We start from the raw sequence: 26,681 nt of genomic DNA on the forward strand, positions 1-26,681 counted from the left end.
ATCACATTCTGCTGCACAGTGGTAATGCACCAACACTGTGTCTGTCCAAACCTCATCCAAAGACCAAGAAACCCATGGCTGCACTGATGAGTGAAAGTACATTTGGTAGTAACATCATGAGTGCTAGGCATGAAAATTACAACTATGGTGGTTGGAAACTCGTTGTAATCTTGTGTTGTACGGGTATATGGATTGGATTTTGAGATGCTCTGCAATTTTAAGTTTATGTTAAAAGCTCCAGTAAAATCAAAGGACTATTTTGCTGTCTAACAAATTATTAAAGAGTTGAAGTACCTTTTTCATTTTGACCAAAGTTCTGATCAGATTCACTATTTCATCCTGATAGATGAGTTTATATGAGACATTGGCATTCACATTGTTAGGTTCCATGTCAACACAGCTAGTAAGTATACCAGTGACATGGAGAGGAAATGGAATGAAGTTGCAAAGATGAGCAGCATTCAAATGTCAAATTATTACAAAAACATTGTGTGCAGATGAGTCCAATTAGATTTTAATTTCTTGGTTGGCAAAGGGATGAGGTTTTCCGCAGACATAACCACACCAGGAGAACAGCAGTTATTTTTAGCCCAAGCCAGTCCTCCGAGACATCTTTTATTTTTCTCCCCTCCCTGTGTGCACAGAGTATGATTTCACAGAGGAAATATCGACCATCTGGAAAATGTACAGAGACCATGAGGAAATATGAGTGTTTCACTGCTCTGCTAATGGTTTCTTATTGTGGGGGCTGACTGTGGTGTGTGTCCACATGTAAACATATGTTACAGCGTTTTCTACTAGTAGAATCTCCGCTTGTTAGGAGGCAAGCCGGATTAAGCTTTTTGATCTGGTTTTCTCACTTTTTTGGATCATGGGCTATCATAGTAGAGCAGCACCCTGTGGAATAAGGGTATAAGTGGCAAAGCTGTTGCTATGTTGTTGATAGGGAATTTGTTTTATCATAATTGAGTCCAGGATGAATCCTGACAGTACAGTACAATACAGTATCGTATTGTATCAAAATCCATGTACATGACATCAGTCATACAGTGGACTATTTCTCTGTACAATGGGACAAATAATGAACGTCACAATTATCAGTTAAATGTGAAGGGTTTATTTAGGTGTCATAATCTCACCTGTGGACCGAAACAGCTGCTTGGTCACCCTTTACATTGCCTTCATGCCTGTAATCCAATGATTCATTGTTGCATTTTAGCATTTTTATTTCTTTATTCTAGAATTTCTTCTTCCATCAAAATCAAGTGTGATTAATACTGGCAGGGAGACTGTTTGGGAACACCAGGAAACATGAGCATATTTCTCTATATAGAACTGGCATTGCATCAGGAAGGGCATCTGGGGTAAAATTTGTACCAAATCCCAATGTGGCTCTGTCCCAGATCCACTATGGAAGCTGGGGGGGATTATGAAGCGAAGGGAGCATAGTTGTCCAATTTAAATGACAAACTGCCCAAATTAAACATGACAAACTGTCTGATGGATAAGAGAAAATCTGTCAATGAGATTCCTCTTGTATGTTGTTCTGAAAAGCTTCCATTATCTCTATTTTTGTAGTATATAATATGCTCACCTGCCATATCTTCAATTTTCACTTTTTGGTTGTACCACAAATGACTTGTTGATTTGATGACACCTGATTCTGATTCTGGGAAGGCATTTGATCAGGGATGGGCTCCACTAAGTGTACAGTGAGTAATGTGGTGAACACAACTGTGCATAAAGTGCAGAATGTTGACTGTTCCTGTCACATGGTTGTTCAGCAACCAGTGATAGATGAACAAGAGAGTGTGTGTGTGTGTGTGTGTGTGTGTGTGTGTGTGTGTGTGTGTGTGTGTGTGTGTGTGTGTGTGTGTGTGTGTGTGTGTGTGTGTGTGTTTGCAAGTTTGAGTTTAAGCTTAACGTTGCAGCTTTGTGCAAAATTCTCCTTTGGAAATATAAAGCAGCTTGTAGATTTGTGCATACTAGAAGAAAAGTGAGCGGGAGGATGGATGATGTGTGAAGAAGAAGGGATTGGTTAATAAAAACAGAAAGGTTTCTCATCAAACATGACATTTCAGTTTTCTGTATAATTACGCATCCTCTCACTACAGGGCTTCAGCACGTTGGAGTGCATATCTATACTCAACAAAAATTTAAACGCAACACTTTTGGTTTTGCTCCCATTTTGTATGAGATGAACTCAAAGATCTAAAACTTTTTCCACATACACAATATCACCATTTCCCTCAAATATTGTTCACAAACCCGTCGAAATCTGTGATAGTGAGCACTTCTCCTTTGCTGAGATAATCCATCCCACCTCACAGGTGTGCCATATCAAGATGCTGATTAGACACCATGATTAGTGCACAGGTGTGCCTTAGACTGCCCACAATAAAAGGCCACTCTGAAAGGTGCAGTTTTGTTTTATTGGTGGGGGGATACCAGTCAGTATCTGGTGTGACCACCATATGCCTCATGCAGTGCAACACATCTCCTTCGCATCATCCGAGAAGAGAACACCTCTCCAACGTGCCAAACATCAGCGAATGTGAGCATTTGCCCACTCAAGTTGGTTACGACGACGAACTGGAGTCAGGTCGAGACCCCGATGAGGATGACGAGCATGGAGATGAGCTTCCCTGAGACGGTTTCTGACAGTTTGTGCAGAAATTCTTTGGTTATGCAAAGCGATTGTTTCAGCAGCTGTCCGAGTGGCTGGTCTCAGACGATCTTGGAGGTGAACATGCTGGATGTCGAGGTCCTGGGCTGGTGTGGTTACACGTGGTCTGCGGTTGTGAGGCTGGTTGGATGTACTGCCAAATTCTCTGAAACGCCTTTGGAGACGGCTTATGGTAGAGAAATGAACATTCAATACACGAGCAACAGCTCTGGTTGACATTCCTGCTGTCAGCATGCCAATTGCACGCTCCCTCAAATCTTGCGACATCTGTGGCATTGTGCTGTGTGATAAAACTGCACCTTTCAGAGTGGCCTTTTATTGTGGACAGTCTAAGGCACACCTGTGCACTAATCATGGTGTCTAATCAGCATCTTGATATGGCACACCTGTGAGGTGGGATGGATTATCTCAGCAAAGGAGAAGTGCTCACTATCACAGATTTAGACTGGTTTGTGAACAATATTTGAGGGAAATGGTGATATTGTCTATGTGGAAAAAGTTTTAGATCTTTGAGTTCATCTCATACAAAATGAGAGCAAAATCAAAAGTGTTGCATTTATATTTTTGTTGAGTATATGTGATAGCTATGGTGAGGTTTACTCTTTGCTTCTGAAATTCCCAGACTTTCCTTAGTTTTTTTTTTTCTGCTTTTCTTTCATGAAACCTCAGGGTGCACATGCACAGTATTGTTGGCCTCTTGTCAGGAGTGTGTATTTAGTTCATGCATTTGAATCAAAGTTTTTTGTTTTTTTTTCTTTTTTGGTTTCTGAATTCTGTTTCAGATCATTTTCACAGAACATTGGTTATCTCTGCTATGCACAGTATGTCATTGCTTTTTGGCGCTTGGTTTCTGACTGACAACTGGAAGACAGACAGGCATAAAATTGGAACCTCCATCCAATTTTGGTGGTGTAGGTGAATCCATAACAGACAAATGAGGGTGATTGAGGCACTTTTGATTGAGATATAATGCAAAATGTACACCACATGGGCTTTTCAGTATTAAATTCAAATGTCCACAAAATCAACAATCCAGAGCTGTGATGGATCAAACTTTGTCAGGTGACAGTCTGTACCTCACTTTCAAATATGAGAGTGATTAGGGCATGTTTGAATGTAAAATGTACATTAAATGGGATTTTCAATGTTAAATTTCAATGGCCACAAAATCTGTAATCTGGATCACATCCAGATCAAACTTTGTCAGTCAATAAAGGATACCATCCAACATAACACTCTCAGATATATGAAAGAAATTTGATCTTTTTTGACAGAGATTAATTTTTGAAAATTTGTTCAGTGTTAAAGGATAGGGATTTTTCCAATTTTCCAAGATTTTTCCTGAGTTTAACCACATCAGGATATGCTTATCAGGATGTGAATCCTCTGTAAAAATAAGTAAATAAACAAAAAAGGTCTGGAATGATATGAAAAATTGTGGGTTCTGGACTGTTCACAGACAAACAAACCAGGGGCAAAAACATAAGCTCTGCCCAACATCATTGGCGGATATCATGCGTCCACTAGGGATACAACCATTTTCCAACCCCATAGTCCTGTATCATATTCTGATTAACTTTTGCTGGAAAACAGTGGAAATCAATTAATTTTATACTCTTTATTTTTATACTCTGTTGCATTTGGGTGGATTTAAAAAAACTTGAACCTTGGTTGAATAAAGTAAGTCCCTTCACTTGCTCCCTTGTTTTCACTACAGCAGACCCACCTTGGAACTGCATGTTGATTTGGTACAAGTTTGACACCAGATGCCCTTCCTGAAAAAAGTCCACATTACCTGGAAAAATATGGTGGGGTGGGGTTTGAATCTGGAGCCTTCCACACTGAAACCAAGTGCACTAACCACTTAGCGACCACCCCTGGAGTAGAACCCTGGTTGAATAATAAACAAAAAAAGGGAAAAAGCACAATAGCTCAGCAATACAATTTAATTACCACTGAAGTCTTACAAATGCTAAGAATTTCTTGAAAGCCAAGAGTGCTATGCAACTTTGCCCATTTTCAAACAGGTTTTGCATAAGAGTACAAACATGGGTTCATGGGTGAACTCCTTTTAGTTCAAACATTAGTTTGCTTTAGTTACCTATGCATGAAAGCTCTACTAAATATGATACAGGATACATTGTATCTGTAGCATCCACACAGCAGATCTATGTGCTTAGTCAAATTTATCTCACGTATACACCTTTAATAGCAAAGTAATCTTAAAAAGTAAATTTTACTATGGTTGTATCCACATGCTGAGCATAATACTACAGTAAAAAATATGCTAATGTTGTTGGGAAAGTGTAGGTACACGGACCCACAACAGGGGGCGCAAATGAACGGACAATGGAGGAAGTTGAATAGCACTTTTACTGTTGTGAAATAAGCACAACAAACACAACCGATTACAACAATAGACAATAAAGTCGAATCACAAAGGTGTCATGTGGGCAGGCTCGAAGATAGGAGACGTCTGTCCCAAGCAGAACCGGAACCACACGATTTCCTCCGCCACCGAACCCCGGGAATACTGGAGCCGCCAAGTCCAGAACTCCCAGGTGGCCACTGCCTCCGCTTGTCGGATCTGGTACTGCTGGCGAGGAACAGAAACAGTCAGATGTGGGTGCGCCTGCACCCAGCAACACGTATGGTGGAAAAACCACCTCCACCTCTCGTCAAGAAAACACTGTTAGTGCAGGAATGTGAGTACTTATCCAAAAGGGGTCCAATACAGTCTCCTGCTGTTCTACTCACTCTCTGCGTGAAGGCAAAAACGTATTTATGGTCAAAAGACAATATGATTGGCTGGATACGTTACCTCCTCGGTAGAGCGATATCTCGGCAAAGAAGTGGAGATGACGTCTTGCAGATATACCGCTGCGGATCAGATGATTGGTAACAGCTGTCGTAGGTGACAGCTGTCACCCCGGCTGCTCCTGTGAGGTGGCAGCGCCCTCTGGTGCCTGGAGCCCGCACTCCAGGCAGGGTGCCCTCTGGTGGTGGTGGGCCAGCAGTACCTCCTCTTCAGCGGCCCACACAACAAATGTATTGGGTTTGGCATGTGATGATATTGCTTTTGGATATTGCTTCCTTCAGAATGAATTGAACTCGTAAGAGTTTTTTTGTGACGCTGAATGCCACAGGCACACTTGGAAATGACTAAAACTTTTAAAGTATTTGGGAAGTACAGCAAGGATACAGTTGCTATAAACTCAGTATCGACTATACCAACCTTTTCTCATCTAAACCCTCACAGGACACTCACAAGTGTGAAATTTTTCAATATAGGCTGCACTACATCAAATCAAATCAAATCAATTTTATTTATATAGCGCCAAATCACAACAAACAGTTGCCCCAGGGCACTTTATATTGTAAGGCAAAGCCATACAATAATTACGGAAAAACCCCAAAGGTCAAAACGACCCCCTGTGAGCAAGCACTTGGCGACAGTGGGAAGGAAAAACTCCCTTTTAACAGGAAGAAACCTCCAGCAGAACCAGGCTCAGGGAGGGGCAGTCTTCTGCTGGGACTGGTTGGGGCTGAGGGAGAGAACCAGGAAAAAGACATGCTGTGGAGGGGAGCAGAGATCAATCACTAATGATTAAATGCAGAGTGGTGCATACAGAGCAAAAAGAGAAAGAAACACTGCATCATGGGAACCCCCCAGCAGTCTAAGTCTATAGCAGCATAACTAAGGTTCAGGGTGGTTCAGGGTCACCTGATCCAGCCCTAACTATAAGCTTTAGCAAAAAGGAAAGTTTTAAGCCTAATCTTAAAAGTGGAGAGGGTGTCTGTCTCCCTGATCCGAATTGGGAGCTGGTTCCACAGGAGAGGAGCCTGAAAGCTGAAGGCTCTGCCTCCCATTCTACTCTTACAAACCCTAGGAACTACAAGTAAGCCTGCAGTCTGAGAGCGAAGCGCTCTATTGGGGTGATATGATACTATGAGGTCCCTAAGATAAGATGGGACCTGATTATTCAAAACCTTATAAGTAAGAAGAAGAATTTTAAATTCTATTCTAGAATTAACAGGAAGCCAATGAAGAGAGGCCAATATGGGTGAGATATGCTCTCTCCTTCTAGTCCCTGTCAGTACTCTAGCTGCAGCATTTTGAATTAACTGAAGGCTTTTCAGGGAACTTTTAGGACAACCTGATAATAATGAATTACAGTAGTCCAGCCTAGAGGAAATAAATGCAAGACCTTTCTAATTTTAGAGATATTGCGCAAATGCAAAAAAGCAGTCCTACATATTTGTTTAATATGTAGGACAACTACATGGTGGTTCAGTATAATTTGTTTAATTAAGACAACTTTGGATGCTGTAGCTCCTCTAAAAAAGAGAGCTTTAAATCAGAAGTGCCTGACTCCGTGGTATAACTCACAAACTCGTAGCTTAAAGCAGATAACCCATACGTTGGAGAGGAAATGGCGTCTCACTAATTTAGAAGATCTTCACTTAGCCTGGAAAAAGAGTCTGTTGCTCTATAAAAAAGCCCTCCGTAAAGCTAGGACATCTTTCTACTCATCACTAATTGAAGAAAATAAGAACAACCCCAGGTTTCTTTTCAGCACTGTAGCCAGGCTGACAAAGAGTCAGAGCTCTATTGAGCTGAGTATTCCATTAACTTTAACTAGTAATGACTTCCTGACTTTCTTTGCTAACAGAATTTTAACTATTAGAGAAAAAATTACTCATAACCATCCCAAAGACGTATCGTTATCTTTGGCTGCTTTCAGTGATGCCGGTATTTGGTTAGACTCTTTCTCTCCGATTGTTCTGTCTGAGTTATTTTCATTAGTTACTTCATCCAAACCATCAACATGTTTATTAGACCCCATTCCTACCAGGCTGCTCAAGGAAGCCCTACCATTATTTAATGCTTCGATCTTAAATATGATCAATCTATCTTTGTTAGTTGGCTATGTACCACAGGCTTTTAAGGTGGCAGTAATTAAACCATTACTTAAAAAGCCATCACTTGACCCAGCTATCTTAGCTAATTATAGGCCAATCTCCAACCTTCCTTTTCTCTCAAAAATTCTTGAAAGGGTAGTTGTAAAACAGCTAACTGATCATCTGCAGAGGAATGGTCTATTTGAAGAGTTTCAGTCAGGTTTTAGAATTCATCATAGTACAGAAACAGCATTAGTGAAGGTTACAAATGATCTTCTTATGGCCTCGGACAGTGGACTCATCTCTGTGCTTGTTCTGTTAGACCTCAGTGCTGCTTTTGATACTGTTGACCATAAAATTTTATTACAGAGATTAGAGCATGCCATAGGTATTAAAGGCACTGCGCTGCGGTGGTTTGAATCATATTTGTCTAATAGATTACAATTCGTTCATGTAAATGGGGAATCTTCTTCACAGACTAAAGTTAATTATGGAGTTCCACAAGGTTCTGTGCTAGGACCAATTTTATTCACTTTATACATGCTTCCCTTAGGCAGTATTATTAGACAGTATTGCTTAAATTTTCATTGTTACGCAGATGATACCCAGCTTTATCTATCCATGAAGCCAGAGGACACACACCAATTAGCTAAACTGCAGGATTGTCTTACAGACATAAAGACATGGATGACCTCTAATTTCCTGCTTTTAAACTCAGATAAAACTGAAGTTATTGTACTTGGCCCCACAAATCTTAGAAACATGGTGTCTAACCAGATCCTTACTCTGGATGGCATTACCCTGACCTCTAGTAATACTGTGAGAAATCTTGGAGTCATTTTTGATCAGGATATGTCATTCAAAGCGCATATTAAACAAATATGTAGGACTGCTTTTTTGCATTTACGCAATATCTCTAAAATCAGAAAGGTGATGCTGAAAAACTATTTCATGCATTTATTTCCTCTAGGCTGGACTATTGTAATTCATTATTATCAGGTTGTCCTAAAAGTTCCCTAAAAAGCCTTCAGTTAATTCAAAATGCTGCAGCTAGAGTACTGACGGGGACTAGAAGGAGAGAGCATATCTCACCCATATTGGCCTCTCTCCATTGGCTTCCTGTTAATTCTAGAATAGAATTTAAAATTCTTCTTCTTACTTATAAGGTTTTGAATAATCAGGTCCCATCTTATCTTAGGGACCTCGTAGTACCATATCACCCCAATAGAGCACTTCGCTCTCAGACTGCAGGCTTACTTGTAGTTTCTAGGGTTTGTAAGAGTAGAATGGGAGGCAGAGCCTTCAGCTTTCAGGCTCCTCTCCTGTGGAACCAGCTCCCAATTCAGATCAGGGAGACAGACACCCTCTCTACTTTTAAGATTAGGCTTAAAACTTTCCTTTTTGCTAAAGCTTATAGTTAGGGCTGGATCAGGTGACCCTGAACCATCCCTTAGTTATGCTGCTATAGACGTAGACTGCTGGGGGGTTCCCATGATGCACTGTTTCTTTCTCTTTTTGCTCTGTATGCACCACTCTGCATTTAATCATTAGTGATCGATCTCTGCTCCCCTCTACAGCATGTCTTTTTCCTGGTTCTCTCCCTCCCTGAGCCTGGTTCTGCTGGAGGTTTCTTCCTGTTAAAAGGGAGTTTTTCCTTCCCACTGTAGCCAAGTGCTTGCTCACAGGGGGTCGTTTTGACCGTTGGGGTTTTACATAATTATTGTATGGCCTTGCCTTACAATATAAAGCGCCTTGGGGCAACTGTTTGTTGTGATTTGGCGCTATATAAAAAAATTGATTGATTGATTGATAATATGCGCATTAAATGACATATCCTGATCAAAAATGACTCCAAGATTTCTCACAGTATTACTAGAGGTCAGGATAATGCCATCCAGAGTAAGGATCTGGTTAGACACCATGTTTCTAAGATTTGTGGGGCCAAGTACAGTAACTTCAGTTTTATCTGAGTTTAAAAGCAGGAAATTAGAGGTCATCCATGTCTTTATGTCTGTAAGACAATCCTGCAGTTTAGCTTATTGGTGTGTGTCCTCTGGCTTCATGGATAGATAAAGCTGGGTATCATCTGCGTAACAATGAAAACTTAAGCAATGCTGTCTAATAAACATAACTACATGGTTTCTAGTTCATAACGCTAACGTTGTTGCTGTGTTATATATAAAGAATTTGATTCTGTTACGTTATTTTTTCTTCAAATGTGGTTTACTGCCAATTTGACTGAGATTGCAGTCTTATGGGCCTTTCACACTGAAGGCCCTTTCACACTGAATCCGTCAGATGCATCAGAAAAATCTGTCTAAAAAGCATTATTTTCAGTGAGACGTGTTGCGTTTTAGATGTGTCAGATGCGTCGCGTCAAAAACCGAGCTAAACCGACGCATCTAACGGGAGCGCGCATTGCCGCTTGTCAGCAGGCTGACGGAGTCAAAGTTCAAGCCAGTCCAACTTCCGACCTGCTGAGCTGTGACGTACCTTTGTGTTGTCCAATAGGAACGACGCGTCGGGCTAAAACACGGAAGACGGGTGGCAGAAACAGCATTGGCCGCCATCTTGGAAGGGGCGTCCTACCTATGGCAGAAACCACTGATCTCTACAAAATGGATCGGTGGAAACCACTGATCCGTGCAAAACAGAAACATGTCACAGGACTGCTCATTTATGGAGCAGTTTTCTGAAGAAAAATCCTTCGAAATGTTTTTTGTTGTTACCTCATTATTTCTGATTACTGTTACAAAACAGTTTAGCACACTTGTAATTAAAATAGCTAAATAAATCAATAAATGGTTCTTTAGAAACCTTTCGTCTGTAAATTAAAACCACCTGTTATTTCAGATTATTTCATTTCTTGTTTAACATAAGGAACCTCAGACATTTATTTTTAGACAAAATAACATGGAAATTTGTACATTTTTGAAATTCTGGTAGATTATTTATATCTCATTTTAAACAGAAAAACAGACACTGTAAATAAATACTAATGTTTATTATAAATGCAACAGGAAATAATATAACAATGACTGCAGTGTGACTGTAAAGTAGGATTTCTGTGACAAACCTCATGATGATTATATATATATACGTATGTATATATATATATATAGTCATTTCAACTTGTAACTTCACCAAAATATGTAATTGCCTTTAATGTTGCTATCAGGACAGAGTCATTTCTAAAATATGAAATTGAGCACAATAAATGGAGAGCTTCTACCTGTGCAAATGTCTTTTGACTTTGATTTTGTGGACATTTTTAATGATCCGTTCATTTAGTGTTAAAATATAAAATGAAACAGCTTTTTACAAAATAAAATAGTTGCTGTTCAAAGAGCCTTTATTTAGAAACAGGTGATGTTCTGCTGGATTCTCTGGACCAGATGAAGGTCTCTTCTGCAGGTTTGAACTCTGGTGGTGTTGCTGAAAAGCAGATATGTTTTCTTTCGACTGGACTTCGTGGTGTTCAGCTCATCAATGGAAGTTTGGTTGTCTGCACAGCAAATGTTCCTGATTGGGACAAATAAAAATATTTCTTTAAATACAAAGAAACACTAAACAGTTTATATATAAAAAAGGGGGAAAACGGGGAAAAAAAAAGATAGAAAAAAACGCCCGAAAAAATATGTTATTTAAAGTTGAGCTTTTGTGGTGTCTGAAAAAAGCTGTAGCTTTATTTGGTAAAAATAAAAAGACTGAACCATTTAGAAATTAAAGTGTTCCCTCAGATCAACTGTGCTAAAAGGCTACGCTAACGTTAGTCGATCATTAAACCTTCAAAGCAGTTAAGTAAACGTCACGTTTTATTTTTACATTATTCTCACCTCGATAAAGCTGCAGAACTAAACTCCGTTGGGCAAACTGGGACTTCGTATATATCCAAAAAGTGGAAGATTTCGGACTGAGTGGGTCTGCTCCATCACCCCGGCTGCCTGCCTCGGTCTGCCCAGTGATGGTGCCTGAAGGCCGGCTTCTCCGTGCAGTTTGGTCCGCTGTCGCGGTTCGATCGTCGGTCCTCCTCGTCCATCCTCCTCCTCGGTCGGCGTCACTCCGAAAAGTAGCTGGAAAAAAAGCTTCTCCCAGCAGGGTGATGGGAGAATCGTTCTACTGCTGTTTTTAAAGCTTTTTTTGTGGTTCAGGCGACGCAAATTCAAGATGGTGATCGCTGAACTTTTTCAGATTGTGGAAACAGCCAGAGTGTGACGTGGCAATCTCCGCCCCCCACTTTTTTTTTCTTTTTTTTTTTTTTGCCGCTTCCAAAGCGACGCGTCTGACGTCATCGGGATCCGACGGATCCCGATCCGTTGACACATTGGCCTGACGGATTCAGTGTGAAAGGCCCTTTAGACTGTTTTGCTGTTAAGCAGCTGTTTTCATGCTATCTTCACACAATTTTGTCTTGTATTTTTCTTGTATCCTCTTTCAATTCTCTCCTGTCTTTCCTTCACACCAATCCTTCAACCATTCTCATCTTCCCGTTTCATCTTACTTCTACCATTTCTCTTCCTAATCATCCTTATCTATCGCATTTACTTTCCTCTTATCTCACTCTTGTTTATTTGCCCCTACTCATCGTCCTTGCTCTACTCCTTTGTCATTCCTCTGTTTGTCCTCTTCTCCTGTGCTGTCACGCAGGAACCCTGTGGAACCTGTCATCGTATGAACCTCTGAAAATGGTGATCATCAACCACGGCCTACAGACTATGACCAACGAGGTCATCATCCCCCACTCGGGTTGGGAGCACGAACCAAATGAGGACTCAAAGCCTCGTGATGCAGAGTGGACCACTGTCTTCAAAAACACCTCAGGCTGTCTCAGGTAGGTTAGCCCCCCAAAAAACATAAATCTAACAGATAATAGCCTCAACAAAAGTATAAGTGCAGCACATTTATTTTCACTTGCATTTTTTACCATTTGAAGTTGGAAATCTAAGACTTATTCAGGGTTTTAAAAAGGAATAGTTTGGACCATGTATCAAGTTATCATGTTACGGGGTAACATATGTCACATGTCATTGAATCCAATTGACGTTGACCTAGTTTGACCTTTACTTTGGAGACCAAACATTCAGCACAATCAAAACTATTCCATTTATTAATCCTATTAGCTCAACCAATAATTTGCATCACTTTTTATGAAAATTGAAGGAACTTTAATTTTTGACCCCTGTACAAACTGAAGCTGACTTTTGTCACCATTTTTGCTGTTTTTACCCCATAACTCCTGATTATTCAGTCATAGATAGTCCAAACTATACCTTTTTGGAATCTTTACGATCAGACAAATAATGGGGTGTAGTTTTAAAAATTATTTGAGCATTTTTAATTTTGACCCCTGTGTAATTCTTCAATTGACCCCTACCTGGCCGCCTTTTGAAAATTCAAGTGGCCAGTCAGTTTTTTCAAAAGAGTACTGTCTAAGGAGTATTTGTGCCAACATTGGTGCTTGTATCACCATTTGCACGATTGTTTCAGTTATCTGCTGCATATTTTAATGTACTGCTCTTCTTGTCTACTTGCATCTGTTTATCTGTGCAGTTATAAAGTAAGCTACGGTGCATCTGAAAAGTATTCACGGCGCTTCATTTTTTCCACATTTTGTTATGTTGCAGCCTTATTCCAAAATAGAGTAAATTTATTTTTTCCCTCTAAATTCTACTCACAACACCCCATAATGCCAACAAGAAAACAAGTTTTTTTTATTTATTTATGCAAATTTATAAAAAAAACATGGTAACATGCATGTTCAGATTTTTACCCGAGGCCATCAAATATGGCCATCGTCTTATGAGTCAATTATCGTCATTTGCAAGTAAATCCTTGCATTCCCCGAATACATGTTCACCTTGGTTTGCACCATTTGCAAGGTCCTCTAAAAATGCTAACGCAGCCATTGTCAAGGCCATTAAATGCATCACTTTGCGCATGCTTCTATATCCACCCATATAATTGCAAATATGTGGGTGTGGTAATTGTTCATAGGTGTGACTCTGGTGTGCACATCACTCTGATGACTTCATATTTTCAAACTATTAACAGTTGCCAACATCACCTCTATGTGTCGGCAGTGGAACAGTAGCTGTAGAAACGTGCGTACACCAGCCAGGATTTTTGTGTGACACACTGCACATTTCCACGGTCATTTCACTTCATACATCTGAACGTTAGCGTGGAGAAGGATGTACGCCACGTTTTTCTGTATGTAGCTTTGGTACATGAGGCCCCAGGAGGCGAAAACACTGGAGGACAGGCTGCAGGTGCAGGAAGCCAGGTGAGCCGGTGGAGCTGGTGGTGGCTGCTGCAGATTGCAAGAGAGGGAAAAAGCACAGGGATGAGCAAAATCAAAGAATAATCCTGGATCGGAGAGGAAAAAACACAATACCAGGGAGATCTGGCGGCATCCTGCTGTTCAGCTACGGATGAAGTAGGACGCGGCTAATTGATGCAGGTGTGTCGCAGCCACAGGTGCAAATGATGAGCTCCACTGTCAGAGAAACACAGGAGGGAGGGGGAGACAACGCAAAGAGCCAGACCGATTCCCCGACCACAACACTGAGAGCACTAACTAAAATAAGCAAAGTTGTGTGTTGGGGCATCAGACTTTTTGCATCACTGACTGTTATTGAGTCTTTTTTCTCCACTGTTCACACTTCAGTGTAAGACAAAACCTTCCATATACTTTGTGTTAGTGAGGATGCATTCCTATGACAGGAAGGAAAGAAAGAACATATAATTCTGAGACAATTCATGCATTTGGTAAAATATCAAGTGCACCTCAACAGCTTTGAAACACCATTCAAGCACACTTTGGGCCTCAGTCATTTAAACTGCAGTCTGTTATCAAATGGAGTGAAGCTAGAAAGCAGCAATCTGGAATTCCTTTTGTGAAAGTAGATTCCTCTCCTGGTGCGGGTCCTGTCCTCTACCTTCACTGCTGAATCTGTCATTTTGGTTTCAACTCAGAAAGACAGACTGCAGTACAATATGTCAGTGTGAGTAACACAGACAGACTCTGTCTATGCGGATACGTTGTCTCCTCCTGGGCCAGCCAAGCCACGTCTCGTCTCTAATCCCAGGCAGGCGGTCTCCGACAGTTATGTGCTGCAGCACGGTGGTTGACATCCTGAACAATATACCAACAGAATGTTCGGACAGAATGTTCCAGAATGCAGTTCTCACATTATTACTTTACATTCAATGGTTTTCGCCTTTTTTTCCCCACTGGCAGCCAGGCTGTGGTAATTTTAGACCAGATTTTTGCTGAGCTGAAGATAAACATTAAGATACCAGGAGGGAAAAATGAAAGTTCTCTGATACAGCTCAGGAAAGTCACAAAGAAGTCATGAAATTTTGCATCACAGCTGCAGTGGGAGCTCTCACTGTCTTTTCAATGTTTCTCTTTTGAAGTCTATCTCATAGATTTTGTGTTTTTGCTCTTAGTTGTTCATTGTTTGTTTGTGCAGATATGAACAGGTGTATATTTTTTTTTTTTGCCTCCTAACCCCAAGAGTTTTTGCAGATCTCATCAGCCTGATTCCACATATTTGATTTCTGTCACATATCGCAGTAGCTCCCTGTGGCTCTCACTCTTATCGACCCGAGATGCAGGCAGGACTGATGAGAGCATGTCTGCATGGCAACTGTAACAAAGCCAGACGTTGCTTAGACGCAAGGGAGATGTGCTGATGCCAGGAAGAATCTGTTTACTCATGGCAACAGAAACTGCACTTACAGTGCAATAAAAACTGTTTTATGTTACCCTCCTGTGTCTGCATCAGGTGCATGCAGCAGGGGGCCAGAGAGGAGGTGAGGGCACAGCCTGCAGGTTCTCTGCACAGAGAAATCAGAGTGCACAGTTTGGCTGCAGCCAGACTGTGCACTCTGATTTCTCTTCTAGTTTATATTTGTTCTTGTGCTGAGCTGCAGGTCTGAGCTCTGATTTCTGTGATAGTTTATCTTTCTTCCTTTGACTGCGAGCTGCATTCGTGCTCGAGCGCGCGCGCGCAAACAAACCGTCTGTGAGTAAATCTGGAGATGTCTGGAGTTATACTTGATGTGGACATGTCCTGTCTCTGGCAATCAGTCTGTGAGCAGGACAGAGCAAGTATTTGATACAACAGAAAAACAGACCTTAATACTTGGTACAGAAACTTTTGTTTGCAATTACAGAGGTCAGACGTTTGCTGTAGTTCTTGACCAGGTTTGCACACAATGCAGCAGGGATTTTGGTCCACTCCACTCTCAGGTTTTGAGTTTCAGCTCCCTCCAAAGATTTTCTTTTGAGTTGAGGTCTGGAGACTGGCCAGGCCACTCCAGGAGCTTGAAATGCTTCTTATGGAGCCACTCCTTAGTTGCCCTGGCTGTGTGTTTCAGGTCATTGTCATGCTGGAAGACCCAACCATGACCCGTCTTCAGTGCTGTTACTGAGGGAAGGAGGTTGTTTGCTAAAATCCCGTGATACATGACCCCAACCATCCTCCCTTCAATACAGTGCAGTCGTCCTGTCCCCTTTGCAGAAAAGCACCCTCAAAAATGATGTCAAGCCTAAAGCTGATCGCATACCTTGTTAACCTTCCTCCTGGCAGGTTCTGACCTGAGTTCTTAAGTGGGGTGTGGGGTGGTGGGATTAATGCACGGGTTATGCTACTGTGCTTTGAGCCCAGGAAAGGTCCTTCCACTTGAACGATATCCACTGGCTGCTTCTTTTGGCGACTTCAGAGATTGATCTGATTGTCACAGAGCCTGTGCATGTATACCAAGGTGTTTTAGCAGCTCTACGTCCCACTTCAACCGGATAGACATTCACATTCCATCCTTGTTGTTGACCATCTGCTGTCTGTTCAGTGTAGCGCAGTTTCTTGCGCTCATAGACGTCTTCGATCGAACTCTTCCATGGAATTGTGAGCTGTGTGACGGGGACTAGAGTTCCAAAACTGGTCTGAGGGTGGTGGGTACAGTCTCAGGTGGAAAGATTAGTTTCTGGCCAATACCGACTAGCATCTTCCTATCCTGGGCCATTGTTAGCTGTTCAGCTTCTGGTTTGGTAGGGGGATGGTTAGACTTTTTCCAACCATTTCTCTCAGATGGATGTTGGTGCCGTGATGGAAATGGTTGCTCTCTGTGGCAAGGACCTGGTGTTATTCCTCTTGCTCTCAAGAGCTGCTGCCATACTCTTGAGGACCTGGTTGTGTCTCAAGGTGTAGCGGCCTTGTGTGAGTCTGGTCTTGCAACCAGTCAGGATGTGTTTGAATGTTGCTGGAGTTGAGCAGAGGGCACATACCACTGGTGGAAGTTTTTTGGAGATGGGAACACATCATAGGTAGCTCTTTTGATGACACTGATGTTCCTTGCCTCCATTTCCCAGAGCTCCCTCCAACTGAACAGGCCTCCCCACCTTATCCCAGGCTTTTGAGGTAAAAAAAAAAAAGAAAAAGAAATTGTAAGGATTTTCTTTAGAAAGTGCAGTGTATAAATTACACATTTACACAATTACACATTTCTACGTTTTATTGTCTTCCGTGTTTTGGCCTTGGTGCCTCATTTTTGTTGGATATGCAAAGCTACGTAACAGCCACAGAGGTCAATATAAGAACTAGAGTCCACAGTCGCACTGAGCTGTGTCCTGGCAAGGAGGCGTTGTCGCCATTTTGGATCTGGGCAACTCAGTGGGCAGCGCGCATAGACGCTCAATTAGTCTCACCAGGAAACAGGTCAAATATGCCGGAAAGCTGCCCATGTTGGCCATGCCACAAACGGAGGAAAAAGGGAGACAACATTTCCTTCCATAAGTAAGTGGTTTTAGTTATTTTTGTCACTTTGTCCGTGACATTTGGTCAATAAACAGATGTGTGTTGTCTGCCATGCCTGTGTCATCCGAGGTGACGGACAATTAACTCTTCACTTATGTCTAGTTGATATTTTCCCCTGCTAGACAGATGTGTAGTTAAAATACTTGTCGTTAGTGATTAAAATTGTTCGACCAGGCTGATGATTTTTTTTTTTTTATTTTGCACCATAAATAACTGAGCCACTGCTCACAGATTATAACGACTCGCACTGTGCCACTTACAGTCACAGCCTCACACAGAAATGTGCACCCACACCACCGTAAGTGGCACAGTGCGAGTCGTTATAATATATATATATATATATATATATATATATATACAAGTATATTTGGGAATGTGTGGGTGTCAGAGTAAGTTTAATACTTTCCTGACATAATTTAATGTAAATTAATTTTACTGGCTCACTATCCAGGCCAGAATGGCATTTTAACATGTATTTTGTGAGCGTTTTTCCGCATTGAAAATGCATTAACACCCGGGCACTTCGTCAGTATTTTGCCCAGTTAGGAGGTGTCATGTCGTTGACCATGAAGGAACATTCGCGTTCAGTAGGCAGCATTGGGAGTGCGGACTCTAGTACTCATTATTAACCTCTGTAGTCACAGCGCACAAGTTTGATTGAGTTGAACACGGTGAGTTTGACGTGAAGCTGTAGTGCGCGCTTACAGTGGAACATTCCGCAAGATTGGTTTTTCCGCAAAGCTTCTTATTGAAAATAATTTGTTTTCGAGCGATGCGCGACATGTTGCATGCTCGGTATGAAAAGTCCACAAGTGTCTTCTGAGTCTTCAGTGATTCAGTTGCTCTGTTATCTTTATCTGTACCTGATTGGCCGTGCTTTGTAATTTTCTTTATTTACTGGCAAGTGGTTCATGCACTTGCTTCCAAATCAGAAGGTTCCCCATTCCCCTGTGCTCATTCTTCATGTAATGTGGAGTTGTGTTAGGAAGGACATCCAGCATAAAACATGGCAAATCAAAATGCAGATCCATATGGGATCTGCTGTGGTGACGCCGAACAAAAAAGGGAGAAGCCAAAAGAACTTACTTTTGCTCTTAAGATAAATAAATACTTCTGTTGTGTTGTAGCTGTTTGCAATGCATCTGTATTTTTGCTTGCATTTTGTGTGTTTGTGTGTGTTTGCAGCAGACACCTTCTCAAATTCAGCTGTTGCACATGTCGTAAGTTACGTTTGTGTTCTCTGTGTTTACAAGTTTTCTCTATTTTTTATGCAGCTACGTTTTGTTAAATTGATGCAGGTGTTTGTTGTATTTGTGTTTTCTAATCTAGAACTCTCTCTCTCTTTCTCTCTCTCTCTCTCTCTGCCATCATACAAATCAGAAAATATATTTTTATTTAATGCAGCTAGAGTACTGACGGGGACTAGAAGGAGAGAGCATATCTCACCCATATTGGCCTCTCTTCATTGGCTTCCTGTTAATTCTAGAATAGAATTTAAAATTCTTCTTCTTACTTATAAGGTTTTTAATAATCAGGTCCCATCTTATCTTAGGGACCTCGTAGTACCATATCACCCCAATAGAGCGCTTCGTTCTCAGACTGCAGGCTTACTTGTAGTTCCTAGGGTTTGTAAGAGTAGAATGGGAGGCAGAGCCTTCAGCTTTCAGGCTCCTCTCCTGTGGAACCAGCTCCCAATTCAGATCAGGGAGACAGACACCCTCTCTACTTTTAAGATTAGGCTTAAAACTTTCCTTTTTGCTAAAGCTTATAGTTAGGGCTGGATCAGGTGACCCTGAACCATCCCTTAGTTATGCTGCTATAGACATAGACTGCTGGGGGGTTCCCATGATGCACTGTTTCTTTCTCTTTTTGCTCTGTATGCACCACTCTGCATTTAATCATTAGTGATCGATCTCTGCTCCCCTCCACAGCATGTCTTTTTCCTGGTTGTCTCCCTCAGCCCCAACCAGTCCCAGCAGAGGACTGCCCCTCCCTGAGCCTGGTTCTGCTGGAGGTTTCTTCCTGTTAAAAGGGAGTTTTTCCTTCCCACTGTAGCCAAGTGCTTGCTCACAGGGGGTCGTTTTGACCGTTGGGGTTTTACATAATTATTGTATGGCCTTGCCTTACAATATAAAGCGCCTTGGGGCAACTGTTTGTTGTGATTTGGCGCTATATAAAAAAATTGATTGATTGATTGATTGATTGATTGATTGATTGATTTAAGACAGATAGTAAGATAGACTGGCCTTTTTTACAGTTTAAATTGTGTTTTATTTTCCATCGTTTTCAGAAGGATTTGAGTCTGGATTATAAAACCTCAATCAGAATGGGAATCTGAATCATTAATTTAAAGACTACTCCAACTCATTAGTAGAGATATAGTACATTGGTGTTTCTCTTGACCTTGGAGGACAGTAGCAGAGGGCATCATTGTCTCCTCCCATTTCCATTAGTCCTGATCCATATAGCCCCTCCCAGGCACTCCACTGTCCTCTCTTGGGTCCTCTTACTCCCAAGACGTTGAATGACCTACACACCAACACTTCTTCTGATAAAAGCAATGCGCTATAGACAGATCAGATCTCAGTGACAGGCTGCAGTGTCGGTACAGACATAATGATGCAGAGAGAACACCATATGTACAGCCACTTATTCATTTAGGCTTTAACAGTGTAATATTCCTTACAGTGGTCACAGCACTAGACAGAAAAGGACCAGGAAAAAACTCTAATCATTCTAATTTGTTTAATAGTATCAGAAAAGTTAATTCAATGCTCTGGACATTTATAAAATGAGGCACTTGGCAGCGTGGTCCTGACCCACTGTGGTTGTCATTTTTCTTTCAGACATCAGTGAAAGAGGAGCTGTCTGACACGACATACATTATAGTGAAGATTGCTCTGAACATATTTTTGTGCTGTATTCTGCTGAAAATAAAGACAAATTATTAAGCAGTAATATAATAAAAAAAAAAACATCCATTTGATTGGTGTATGATATTTTGCCATTCTGTTCCTTTAGATTTGGTTGCAGACATTCTAAATAAATCACAAAAACATAAGGCTAGTGCAAGCTCTAGTTTCTACCCAACACCAGTTATTTTGCAACTGATGTATGTATGTGCAAAATAAAACAAAACATTACTCGATGTATGTTTTTGACGAGAATATATCATAACTTTATTACAAACTCAAATGTTGATGTTGCGTGATAAAGACCTTAATAATAACTCACTTCAAAAAATAATGGCAAAACTCACATGTAAGTAAAAAAAAAACAAACAACAAAAAAAAAGATTAATCGATTACTAAAATAATCGTTAGTTGCAGCCCTAGTTTGTTTACGAGTGAGAGCATTTTACAGGTTAAATGTGAATAAGCCAGTTTTGAGTTTCTCAGTGCACATGCGTTTTCAAAACTGGTGATAGTGTTACTTTGTGCACAGCAGAACAACATTGTCAGTTGCTTTAGGACCTAATTTTGTATTTTATTGACTGTACAGCAACACAGCACCCATTTGGTGCATTCACTGGATTAGAACAGATCAAAATACTACAGAAGACAAAGATTTTTACTTGACAGTTTGAAGTGAGTTTTCTTTCTTTCAGAGGACTTCATACCCATTAAAATTCACCAGAATATACAAAATTTGACTCGCTCTTTTAAAAAATTTCTGGGGGAGCACCCCCAGATCCCCCATAATCAATAGTGTGTTGTTGTGTGGGCCGCTGAAGAGGAGGTACTGCTGGCCCACCACCACCAGAGGGCGCCCTGCCTGGAGTGCGGGCTCCAGGCACCAGAGGGCGCTACCGCATCATGGGAGTAATCTGGGTGACAGCTGTCACCCATCACCAAACACAGCTGTTTCTACTCAGCACCGAGGTATATCAGGAGGACGGCGTCTCCACCTCAGTGCCGAGATATCGCCTAAGACCAAGGTAACATTCTCTGCAGCATATTCTGTGATTGACAAACTTGTTAAACCTTTCAGGACTGGTGACTACTGAGACCCTCCTTCTTTGGATAAGTACTCACCTTCCTGCTGAACTTTGCCAAGAGGTGGAGGCGGCTTCTCCCCTCTCTGTACTGGGTGCGTTCATCCACTCCTGTGTGTTCTTGCTCTCTCCTGCCAGCAGTACCGGATCCGACGAGCGGAGGCAGTGGCCACCTGGGAATTCGGGACTTGGCGGTTCCAGTATTTCCAGGGTTCGGTGGCAGTGGAGATCTGGGTGGTTCCGGTTCGACTGAGACGGACGTCTCCTATCTTCGAGCCTGCCCACACGACACCAGCGGATTCGACCCTAAACATTGTTTGTTATACTACTCGTGCTTGTTTCAGTAGTAAATCTTGTTTTTTACTTCCTCCATTGTCCATTCATTGCGCCCCCTGTTGTGGGTCCGTGTTCCTACACTTTCACAACAGTGTGTTTTTACTTCACAGATTGAAGTGAACTTTATTTGTTTCAGTGGGCTTCATACTCATTAAAATTCACCAGAATCTACAAAATTTGACTTGCTCTTTTAAAAAAAAAAATCTGTGGGAGATCCCCCAGACCCCCATAGTTTGAAGTGAGTTTTCTTTGTTTCAGAGGGCTTCATACCCATTAAAATTCACCAGAATATACAAAATTTAACTTGCTCTTTTAAAAAGAATTTGTGGGGGAGAACCCCCAGACCCCCCATAATCAATACTGTGTTTGTACTTAACAGTTTGAAGTGAGTTTTCTTTGTTTTAGAGGGCTTCATACCCATTAAAATTCACCAGAATATACAAAATTTGACTTGCTCTTTTAAAAAAAAAAATTCTGTGGGAGATCCCCCAGACCCCCATAGTTTGACTTGGGTTTTCTTTGTTTCAGAGGGCTTCATACCCATTAAAATTCACCAGAATATACAAAATTTAACTTGCTCTTTTAAAAATATTTGTGGGGGAGAACCCCCAGACCCCCCATAATCAATACTGTGTTTTTACTTCACAGATTGAAGTGAGTTTTATTTGTTTCAGAGGGCTTCATGCTCATTAAAATTCACCAGAATACACAAAATTTGACTTGGTCTTTAAAAAATGTTCTCGAGGAGTACCCCCAGACCCCCCAGAATCAAGACTACACCCCACCCCCACCACCCTTTTATGTACCTTTATGTTCAAGTTTTGCATTGTTTTTATGCTTTGTCTGTCTCTCCTTAGAGGGTATTTAGAATAGATTTGTATGCTGTATAATATGTTTATTGTATTTATTGAGGAAAAAAGAGTGAGTGCCGCCACTACGCCACATTTTAGGGAATTGCTTGGCATTGATTTTTGCCAGGAAAAAATTTCAGTCAGATGAAAATTTATTGCTTTAACCCATGCCCTAGTCCGCTTTGCTTTTCTTCTCACTGCACTCTCTTTCGCTTACCTATGTGTACTCTGGCCATGCCTGCTTCCAGACCCTTCCACACACCTACACCTCATCTCACCTTGATTAGTCTGCTCCCTATTTAAACCCTCACAGTCTCACAGCTCACTGCTAGATTGTTGATTTTGTGTATTTCCAGCCTCCATCCCATGCTTAGTTTTGTCCTATTTGCTTGTCGGTATTTTGACTTCGCCTGTTTTTGACCACGAGTTTGTCTTACTTCTGATAGCCCAATCACTGTGTATTTTGACCTGTGCCTGTTTATTGACTACTCCTCAGCCTCTCGTCTGTCTGCTACCTCTGCCACGCTGCTGGACCACCTGTGTACCGACCACCTACCTGTTGTACCCATTAATCCTCTTTTGAACTCTATCAGTTGTGTGAGTTTGCAGTTGTGTCCATACCGTTTTTGCCACACCTGATAGATATCATGTTTTGACTAAAATACGTATAGCCTAATGAATACAATAAATGCCACCTTTTTACGGGTGGCACCTGGCTTTGTGCTGGTATTTCCTGCATCTTAAATAGCAAGGTGTACTTAGGCACATCCCAAATAGACTCGTGCCCTGTCAAAATAGGGCCCTTAGTCTTTTGATAAAGAAATTAAAAGAGACATTGGCTGGTCATTTAACTCTCTATAAAGAACCAGTCCAACACTGATATGGTTGTTTCATTTAAAAATACTCCAAAAATTGTGCTATTTGTCACATTGATGCAGTGAAATCAGCAGGTGAGAGATGAGGTCTGGTCAGTTCTGGGAGCATACCTTGGTCGTGGCAATCACCACACTTTGGAAACGCCTTCGGTCTTGAATGGCATCCACTCAGGCAAACAGGCCAAATTCCAGAAAGTGTCCATCCATCTGTTGTAGCCCAGTGATCCTTTTTGCATTTTTTTCAGCTGCTGGGATTGTCAACAATGAGGAACCTGTGCACCAGATCATAACCAGAGATGCATGTATCTGGCGTGACCTTGCAGTTCAAGTTGTGTACCTCATTTGATTCTCCATAAGTAACCACTAGTTTGATACAGCTTCATTGTGGTGGTACCCAAGGATCATCTGAAGAGTCTTAATACCAAAGATATCAAGTCGTCACCTTAGATAACTGGTTAGTGTCAAAGTCTCATAACCACACAGTCAAACAGGAAGCACCAGGGCCCTACGGACCTTTGTTCTCGTGCAGAAGTATTGGTATTGCAAAACACGCAGATCCAGCCATAACTTCTTTCCAGGCATCTGTCAACCTCAAAGGCGGAGAACACAAAGGCATTAATGTCACTGCTAGATACTAAACGGTGTTTTATATTGCACATTGCATGTGTTCATTATTGTTTATCAGTACAAAAAATATTGCTGTGATAATTGTACTTTTAAAATACTTTGCCTTGAGACTGCACTTATGTCTTCCTTTGTTATTGATATCATACATATGTGTAGCACTGGTGGATGTGATGTGTGTTTCAGTCAACAAAGCTCTATGAAGTTCTCAAGCTCTGCTTACCCCTGCAAAACTGCCACAGTCTTCCACGGGCCTAACTGGGGGTCTGCTAATGGGATTATGTGGGTAGAAAGTCATCTTAAATGAAGTCCCTGGTGAGGAGCAGGGAGCCCCAGCTATCCCTTAACCCTGTTTAAAGCCCTGCCTTTCACACTCAATCTGACAGTTGTACTTAGACTTCAACAGATCTACCGCTGTGCTTGGGACCTGTGCTCATGGTGCTCGCTGATGTAATGAGGATGGCATTTCCTTTTGTACAGAAAATGAAAGTTTTATATGTGTCATTATCATGAGCTTACTTCGAAAGCCATTTGCTTTTATTGCATTGTACTCCTGAGACAGACTGGAGAATGGGAAAGCTGTAGGTCAAATACAAACCAACAGAAATCACTTAGCTGGTTCCGGCTGATGGCGGTTTGCTGGTGGTCTTACACTGAATAGGCACAAATCAGTTATTGGTATTGTAGCTTAGTATACTGTTATACTATGTAGTTATGTTTTACTTGCTTCTGAGGGACTACTTGAGCCTGACATGACCGTAACGCTGCATTGTGGTTGGGTTTGTTGAAGCATTACTCAAAAACCTATAAACTTGCTTTCACAAAAAAATTCAGGTGAATTATTTTGGCATTGTCTGTAATATACTCAAATATGTTTTTGTGGGTTCTGGATCAGTGGATGTCCTGACTATAGCACTTGAGAAGCTGAATGAGGAGTTGGAGTCTCGAATGAGACTAAGATCGTATTACACACAATTGAAAAGATGGTCCTTCCAGTTTCAGAGCCCACAATTAATTGGACAAACTAAATAACAGGATTGTTTTTAATACATATCATGTTTACAGCTAGTTTTCTTTAGGGTATTTTCATTTTAGCTATAGTTACTTCATAACATGCCTAAGTACGATTGCTGTTGCTCTGTGAAAACCTTTATGTTTCACACTTTGACACTTTTGTGAGGGTCTCACTGAAAGGGAGCCTGTGGCTAATGGGACCTGTTTGTCTGTCTGTTGGTCTGTCTGTTTGTCATTAAGGCATACAAACAGTATGGTGCTGTATGGTAACTGTCTGGAGCTGGTGTTGCGACCGAACTGTCCCCCTAAAATCGGGCCCCCCTGGTATGCGGTTCATGGATTAACACCTCGTTTCTGCTTCAATCTGCACTCCAGTCATCGTATATCTCAGCGACAGATATCTGAAGCTTTTGTACAACAATCATTTACACATAAATTCAGCATTATTTCAACATAAAAGGCAGCATAAGCAATCACAGTGTCGTGGCTAATCGAGCTGCTAGCTGATGCATTCACTGCGCGTCACATTTTAAAGCGTCACAGAATTTCACCTCATTTCTGCTTAAAACAGCTCGTTTCTACTTAAAATTGACTTTAGAATGATTTAAAAGGTTTTACCTTTATCATCTGATGGTTAATAATCCCATTAATCCATTTGATTGCTTTGGGTGAAGAGACTCTGTCTCAGACGTGCTGCTGTGGTCCAGAATGACACATGCGCAGATGCAAAAGGCGGACCGATTTTTAGTGGCGGACCCTTCGGTCTGCGACACCGGCATTACTCACAAACTGTGACCGTGCAAGAAGCAGTTGAGTGAGGGAAGCCACCAAGTTGCCCATTACAACTCTGACTTACAACTTTGGAGAAACGGCGCAAAGAGCACAGCTATTGTGAAATTTCTATTAAACCCCTTGAATTAAAGCCAAGAGTCTACATACACTACAAATACACCTTGATTGATTAATTTCAACTTCATTGAGGAACATAGCACCGCCGTCAACTACTTAATATGACTCCAGTATCACCCAACTTATCTTCTACCTGCCCTTAACTATGCTGAGTTACCAGTGGGAGCCATGTTTCTTCAAAGTACAAACAGTGATAGGAGATGTGTTTTTGCAATATTGGCAACATACTGATCTTTGATCTGCACCTGCATCAATATTTAATCAGGTCTTCCTTTACCTGAAACCTACTGCTTCAACAAATTCCATTAAAATCCCTTCATGTCTCTTTGAGATTTCCAGATGACAAACAAGTAAACATAGTGAACCAAAATCATTACCTTCTTGACAAGGTAATCATTATATGCAGAAAATGACTGCTGTTGCTGCAGAAGAGCTGTGTAGTAAATGACAAAATGGAAAGTCTAGAAGAGTAAAATCACCAAAGAGGAATACAGTGGAATGCCAGTTTTAGAACTTAATTTGTTCCAAACTGATGTTCTTAAACCGAGTTCTTCTTAAACTAAAACCAATTTTTCCCTAACAAACCATGTAAAATGGATTAAGCTGTTTCTGGCTCCAAGAAGAACACTGTTTTATCTTTTTAACAGCATTTCATGCATAAAAGGTAGG

General features: G+C 41.3%; 1 protein-coding gene across 13 annotated transcripts in view; it reads left to right on the plus strand.

Annotated features, from left to right (window-relative positions):
- Nucleotides 1–26,681, plus strand: part of arvcfb (ARVCF delta catenin family member b) — an 865,966-nt gene that overhangs the window by 712,000 nt on the left and 127,285 nt on the right. For all 13 annotated transcript variants that reach the window (XM_034171110.1, XM_034171100.1, XM_034171112.1 and 10 more), the window contains one exon: nt 12,236–12,419. In XM_034171110.1, coding sequence (XP_034027001.1) covers nt 12,236–12,419 — 184 coding nt within the window. The remainder of the gene's footprint in view (nt 1–12,235; nt 12,420–26,681) is intronic.

The sequence above is a fragment of the Thalassophryne amazonica genome, chromosome 5 (assembly GCF_902500255.1).
Source record: "Thalassophryne amazonica chromosome 5, fThaAma1.1, whole genome shotgun sequence".
In the NCBI taxonomy this organism is placed as follows: Eukaryota; Metazoa; Chordata; class Actinopteri; order Batrachoidiformes; family Batrachoididae; genus Thalassophryne; species Thalassophryne amazonica.